The sequence below is a fragment of the Apteryx rowi genome, unplaced genomic scaffold (assembly GCF_003343035.1).
Source record: "Apteryx rowi isolate R43461 unplaced genomic scaffold, aptRow1 scaffold_40, whole genome shotgun sequence".
NCBI classification, from domain to species: domain Eukaryota; kingdom Metazoa; phylum Chordata; class Aves; order Apterygiformes; family Apterygidae; genus Apteryx; species Apteryx rowi.
Window position 1 is genome coordinate 2,292,501 of NW_020450530.1, and position 6,949 is coordinate 2,299,449.

The following is a 6,949-nucleotide window of genomic DNA, read 5'->3' on the forward strand; positions in this document are numbered from 1 at the left end:
CGAGTCCTTCGGCTTTCACTTCCCATCAGTCGGGGACGAATGTGCCGCCGGCCACATTACGCAGCCCAGCAGAGCCACCGCTGCAAGATTATCCCGCACGGCGGCGGTGGCGGTGGCTGGACTAGGCAGCCGTCCTCCCCGTTTCGGCATCCGAACCCACGCAGGGCGACAGAGGATGGTGGAAAGCCACCGGGCTCGGAGGGACGCGGCCCAGGCTCCTGGCCCACGCACAGGGATCGCGTGGGCTGGTGCAAGCCCATGCCGAGGACCTTCCCAGCTGCAGGACAACACGGGCCACCGCGTCCTGGGGCCTGGGGATGCCCCAGGGCCTCGGGGAGGTGCAGCCAAGGTGGCCCTCGATGGCTAACGCTCCTCTGGCGCTCAGCCCCATGCAGGGACCCTTCCCAGCAGGATGGAGGGGTCCCGGCATGCGGGGCCGGAGGAGCCCACCTGGAGATCACATCCACCTCCTGCAAGCTGTCTGGACCGTGAGGCACCTGGCCCATCCCTGCTGCCCTTGGGATGCCCGGCCCGGAGCAGGACGTGGTCCGTGGGTGTTTGATAGCACCCAGCTTGCCCAGCCCCTACCCCGGACGCTCCAAGCGACCCAGAACTTGCAAATCCACTGCCAGTCTCCCGGGCTGGTTCATCCAGCCCAAATCCCACAGCCCATCGATGCCCAGCTTGCAAAATCCCCATCTCGGGGACAAAACGCCGGCTCCCCTCGTCCCCCCTGCAGCCGGCCGTGCCGACGCGGATGCGCTGCTCCCTTCTCCCCCGGACGCGTTAGCAGCGGCCTTTCTGCTCCGGCTCGCCCGCGCCGCGGTTCGTCATTAACCTGGCGGCTCCGCTGCCGAGGGCAGAGGGAGGCGGCTGCGGGCGAGGGTAAAGCCCATGGCTCGCCCGCGCCGGGAGGCGGGTCGTCAGTTATAGTTATAATATAAAGTTACAATAGCAACTTTCTTTACGCGCTGTTATCTGCTCCCGTTGTATCTGCCGGGCGTTCTGGGGCAGTCGGCTGCGCAGCAGCTCCGGCCGACCCACAGCTTAGTTCAGCGGGAGTCTTCAGCTGTGAAACCGCTCTCAATGCAAACGTGTTGTTTCCCTCGCTGGGCAATAGCTAATCCTTCATCCAGGCAGCAACGTGGCTGAAACCGCAGCCCGCCGCCCGGGCTCCTCCGCTCGTGCCCAAACACGCACGCTCCCACGCGTGCACGGGGGTAAATTCGGTACCGACGCCAGCCCGCGGCCTGAGCGGCATCGTGCCGCCGCCGATGCCCCGGCTGCTCACCTCCATCTCCTGCACAAACCACGGCGCGGGCTGCGGCCGCTCGCTTCTTGTTTAGTTAACGAAGCGACATAAATTAAACATGAAGCATTAAATGGGTCAGCAGCRAAGCAATTAGCCCCAGGCTGGCTGCCTCCCCGGGGGGCCGGCAGCCTGGGGGGCCCCCGGCGTGAAGGGCTGGACGTGAGCTCGGCCGCGGCCTCACAGAGCCCCGTTTGCCTTCGGAAAGCAGGATGCTCCAGCCCTGGGGATGGGCGATGACGTGCGGAGCAGGAGATGGGGCTGCATCCAAGACGCGGCTCCCAGCCCCGCGCGGGGTCCCGGGCGGCTCAGCCCTCCAGGGGAGGAAAAYCCGGCTCTCGCAGAGCCGGGTGACTACGGATCCAGCGCCCCTTGGGAGTTAGCCAAGGCACGGGCTTGGAGAGGAGGAAAAGGCAGGAGGAGGTGATGGGAAAGTTGCTCCCAGATTCGCTTTCGGATTAAATCAATCCTCCGGCCGCGACGCCCGCGAGACGGGAGCAGCCTTTTCTCGCTCCAATTACCCGGGGTTTTGGAGATGCCGGGGCTGCTTTGAGCTGCCCTGGTGATGCCGGCGGGGTTCTGGCCCGGCAGAGCGAGGCAGCAGCACATCCTCGCTTGCGGGGGCCGGGAGGTCCTGGAGGTCCCGAGGCTCCCGGCTCGGCGCCCGCACGCAGCACTGCGACCACGACGYGATTTTGCTCCGTGCAGCAGGCCGTTTCTCGCGAAAGGCGTGGGTTTTCTCCCTTTTAACATAGCTTTTTCCCACTTTTCTTTTTTTTCCCTAAACCCTTCGTACGCCACATTCCCGGCRGAATCACAAGCTTCCAGTCCCCCCCGGGAGGCGCCTCGCTGGCAGCAGGGCCGATCGCCCCCTCCGCCCAGGCCGTCCCGCTGCGCTGGGGCGCGGGGAGGCTTCGCGCCCAAACGCCCCAGGGCACCCGCGCCCGCAGGGGGGGCCCCAAAGCGAAGGGGCCGGGGGGCTCCGGGGCCGAGGGGCTGCGCCAGCCGCCGGCACTGACCCTGGCGGGGATTTCACGGCCTCCTCGGGGCTTTGCGATGGTTAAGAGGTTCAGCAGCCACAGGAAGAAAAGAGGAAAAAAAAGAAAAGCGAGAAAAAGGGCAGCCGGGCTTGAAATGATTTCACTTCAGCRCCGCCGGCCTCGCGTTTGATAAGTTCCTATTGCAAAAAATACATATAAGGGGAGGTGCGGCTGCGGGGCACGGAGACGCGGGAACAGGCGAGGGATGGCTCAGCTCCAGCCACCGGCCCTCTGCGGGATAAATCCCCAGCGGGAAGTGGCTCGGGAAGGGCCCGGCTGCGACCCGGGAGGGTTTGGGCAAGGTGCCACACGCCACGCGCCCGCTCCGAGGCCTTCGCAGCCCGGCATGCTCGGGGCCCCCAGGGGACGGGACGTTGCAGCCGAGGCGCGGGTGCAGACGCGGTCCCCAGCCCCAAACCTCCTGCCCCTCGCCCGCGGCCCCCCCGCCGCCGCCTGCCTCCCGAGCTGCCTAATTAGCGCTGGCCGCTCGCCGCCGGCCAGCTGGAGCCGCCGGGCAGGGCGCACAAAGGCGCCCTATTAACGGCGCCCCCGAGCGCGGCAGCGGGCCGGGGGGGGGGATTTTTTTTTTCCCTCTTTCCTCCCCTTTTCTCCTCTTTTGCAGCGCCCCCCCCCCGGCGGGCTCATTAGCGATGCCGCGCGAGGGGAGCGGGCGGCGGGGAGGCAGCAGATGGCAGACGGATCGCTGCCCCGGCCCCGTCGCCGCCGCCGCTCGCGGGCCCAGCAGCTAGGCGCGCTCCGTCGGCTCGGGCGGCCGGGGGCCGTGGGATTAAGCACATCCCCCCGGCGCGACCCCCTCGGACCATCTGCCGGCGGGACGCGCCGCTCGCCGCAGCCGATCGTCTTTTACGGCTTGCTTTTATCGCTGCCGGCGGGGCGCCGGGAGCCCAGGCACCCCCAAAAGCATCCCCCACCCCCCCGAACCCGGGTTAATTAACCCATCAGCGCTCAAATAACGAATAACTGCCCAAAGTCAGGCACAGCCTGCTTAAAAGAAAATGACCCGGTGAGTCAAAAGCGACCCCCCCGCATCCCCATCGCGGTGCAGCCGGCGGTGTTTGCCGGCACGGCCTTTCCCCCGGGGGGGGGCTCCAGCACCAGCAGCACCACGCCGGCCCGCGGGACACCCCGGAGCACCCCGTACTGCTGATGAGCAGCACCCCCGTTAGCTGCGTTGTTTGTGTCTGCAGACATTAAGCAACGCTTCCTCCCCGTCGCCCCCACATCTACCCTCTGCCAGGTGCAGCCCGTGACGCGCCGGCTCCCGGTTATTCCTAGAGCTGCTCCTTGCAAGTCCCTGCTGGGCCTCGGGCAGCAGGCGCCTCCCGGCCCGGCCCCAGCTCGCACCCCGGCGGCAAAAGCCGAACCCAAGGGGCTCCACGGTGAAGCCCGGCCGTGCCCTGCTCGGGGAGAGGTTAATTGGAAAAGCCGCCTTGCCCCGCCGGCCTCCGCTGTTGCTTTCATGCTACAAACTGCTCGATAATCCATTTAGTGCGGAAAAGCCCTGCTGGCTGCCCCCAGGCCCGGCGGCACCCCCGGGCAGCTCCGTGTGGCAGCCCCGGCCCCGGGAGCGGAGGGGTTACGGGATGCCTTCCTCCTCGGAAATGGTTTTAGCAGCGCTTTACCACTCCGAAGCTCCCGGAGAGCGAGACGGGACTGAAGATGCCTGATGTCCAGCACCGCGAGGGACAGGGCAGCACCGCGCCCCGCTTGGGTGTTTTTGCCTAGGCAGGAGCTAACACGGCCCGAGGACGCGGGTTCGAGCCCCGAGCGAGCGGGGGACCGGGGCCGGGAGCCCCCCTTCTGCTGCTCCGTGCCGGTGCTCAGCGCAGCGCCCAAAAGCCTCCCGGCGGCTCCATCCATGGGAAGCCGCCGGGGCTGAGGTGCGTGAGCCTTGGTGGGAGCGTGGCCGGCATCCCCCATCGGTGCCGGGGCCGAGCTCTGCGACGTTTGCAGGCGAGCAGCTGCCAAGCGGGGGAGAAAGCAGAAATCCAGATGGTCATCTTGGTTTTCCATTTGGCTAACGGGTCTCTCCACCTCCTCCCTGGTGCCGTGCTGCTCACTGGAATCGGCATAATCTGCTCTTAAATTAATCAATCAGGAACAGTCTCAGGGGAGAAAAGGCCGATGCGATGAGCAGCGCCCTGAAACCTTCAGGAAAAAACCCCCAAAGCCCAGAGCGGAGCCAGGAAGGGAGACACGAGAGGAGCGGTGCCAACCTCGGGACTGGTTTCCCTCTCGCAAGGGGCCGGAGAGCAGAAGCGCACCCGGGCTCCCGCCGGGCTAAGGGGGTTTTGGAGACAGCACGAACTTGCTTGGGGTCCTCACGCTCCTCCGGCTTCGGTCCCCGGCAGGAAACCCCTCTGCTGCAGCGGGGCCGCAGCAACCTCTAACCGCCGCGTTTGCCTTCCTCGGCGCCTGCCCGCACCCCCGCGTCGGGGGGGAAGCGGCCGCGGGAGGGGGGTGCCGCGGGCCCGAGCGGCTGAAACGCGCTGCCGGGGCCAGCGGGAAGCTCACACCTGCAGCGAGCGCGCCGGGGCAGATGGCCGGACCGCGGGGAATATCGCGTTGCCCGGCCCTGCCGCGCGGCGCTGCCTTCCGGCAGCATATGCTGCGAGGAGACAAAAGCCGCGGGGCGGATGGAGGCGGGGAGCTGGCGAGCCCGCACCAGGCCGCTCCGGCCCCGGCTCCTCTCCAGCCCTCCGGCAGTGTGAAATGCAGCAGACCGCAGGCGACGGGGCCGGTTTCCCCATCTGCTGAGCCCTTGCTACCCCCCGGCACGGCCGGTGCCCCCCTCCCGCCCGAGCGGGCAGTGCTGCATAAAACAAGAGCCTGTTTGCATGTGCAAACTTTGAACAGAGCCTGAAAACGCTCCCGTCCTGTGCTGAGCCCAGGCATCGACCGCGGCGGAGCCAACGGCCCGGAAACGGGCTCCCGGCCACCGCACACGAACGTTTGCTGTGAATGATCCTCGTCGATAGGAATTACTTAATCACTGCGCTCCTTAATCAACCATTGCTCCTGCTGCTCGGGCTCGCTGCACTCCTCTGACATCCTAATTTGCTGTTTTATTTCCTCTTTGATTGCGGGATATTTAAAAAGCACGGCTCTTTCAGGCAAATCCAGGCAGAAGACAGCGTGCGTGCGCACGGACACACAGCGCGCTCGTGACTCATTCGCCTGCCGACATGTGAATAATGTAACCTGGTGCAGGGGAGGAGAGAGAGAACGGCGGCTTCTCTCGCGCACGAAGACCGAAGCCGTGCCAAACGCTGAAACGAGCTTTGCTCCTTCCCCTTTGGGAGGCTAAGCGGTGCCTTTTTCAATTTCCTAATCGCAGCCAGCGAGACGGGGGATTTCACGCTCGTCCCTACCGAAACCCGCTGGGGCGGCCGGCYGGCGGCTGAGCTCGCACCACCGCCCTGCAGACCGGGCCGCTCTCCTCAACCGACCCGTCCTGCTCGTGAAACTTTTGGCCGTTCCCCACGCTGCAGGGAGAGCGGCCAACAGCATCGGTACAGAACCTGTGAGTGCCTCACTTCCTTAGAAAACCAGTGCAAAGCGGGGGGGTTTAAACCAATATTAGGATGACCGACAACAAAGCTGCTCCAAATCGGAGGGCAGCTGTTGCGAAGGAGCCGTATGGATCCTCGCATGTCTGACAGCAGCACTGTGCCCCTCGGCAGGGGTTAGYAGCCCCCGCGCTGCTGCCGGCAAACCCGGAGGCATCGGCCAGCGGGTCCCTGGGCCCGGCAGGGACAGGGCGGATGGGCACCAGCCCTGCGCCCTGAGCTGGGGGCTGGGGGCACGGGCAGGCCGTGCCCTCCCGGAGGGGCGCAGGGCTGGAGCGGGGGCAGAGCAGCGGGAAAAGTGGCTGCAGCAGAGCGTCTGGCGTCAGCCACGTGCCCTGGAGGCCGCCAGAGCCAGGGCTGTGCCGTTCCCCTCGCTGCGCACCGGCTGCCCCCAGCCCTGGCATCGCCTTCCCAAGGGCTTCCGGCAGGTCCTGGCAAAGGGGCGACGCAGAGACGACACACTCAGCAGGACACGCGCTCCCCGGGGTCGGCACGGTGGGGACGGTCGCTTGGGCTCTAGCAGGGACTGACCACACTTTCTGGGGTACCCTGGGGGCCCAGCACGAGATTCCCAGGACCTCATCCTGCTCCCCCAGGGGCAGCCCGCTCCCGGGCTCAAAGCATCTGCTGAAGCTGAGTTTCCCGAGCCGGTTCCCCCCTGGAGCAGCTCCCCTCTGGCTAGTGCAGCCCCTAACGGGGGGTGTCCAAGATCCCCCAGGCCGGGGGGTCCCTCCAGCCCCCCCAACCCCCAAMTGGGGGGGGAGAGGACCCTGCCCAGGGCCGGGGGGAGGAGGTTTCCGCGCAGCCTCCCCCGGGGGTGAGGCGCCGGGGCCCCCTTACCTGGGCAGCGGCTTGCGGGCCGTGATGCTGGCCACGATGATGCTCTCGGGCCGCGGCGTGGCCACGGCTTTGAAGGTGCCGCGCCAGAACTTCTCGAAGAGCTGCTTCTCGCCCTGCTGCACGCTGGCCATGGCCACGGTCACGGTCACGGCCACGGTCACGGTCACGGC

The 6,949-nt window shown here is 66.8% G+C and overlaps 1 protein-coding gene across 1 annotated transcript in view; it reads right to left on the reverse strand.

The window, feature by feature from the left end:
* Positions 1 to 6,910, reverse strand: part of SRRM4 (serine/arginine repetitive matrix 4) — a 40,187-nt gene extending 33,277 nt beyond the window's left edge. The window contains exon 1 of the mRNA XM_026075210.1: positions 6,780 to 6,910. Coding sequence (XP_025930995.1) covers positions 6,780 to 6,910 — 131 coding nt within the window. The remainder of the gene's footprint in view (positions 1 to 6,779) is intronic.
* Between the last annotated feature and the right edge of the window lie 39 nt (positions 6,911 to 6,949).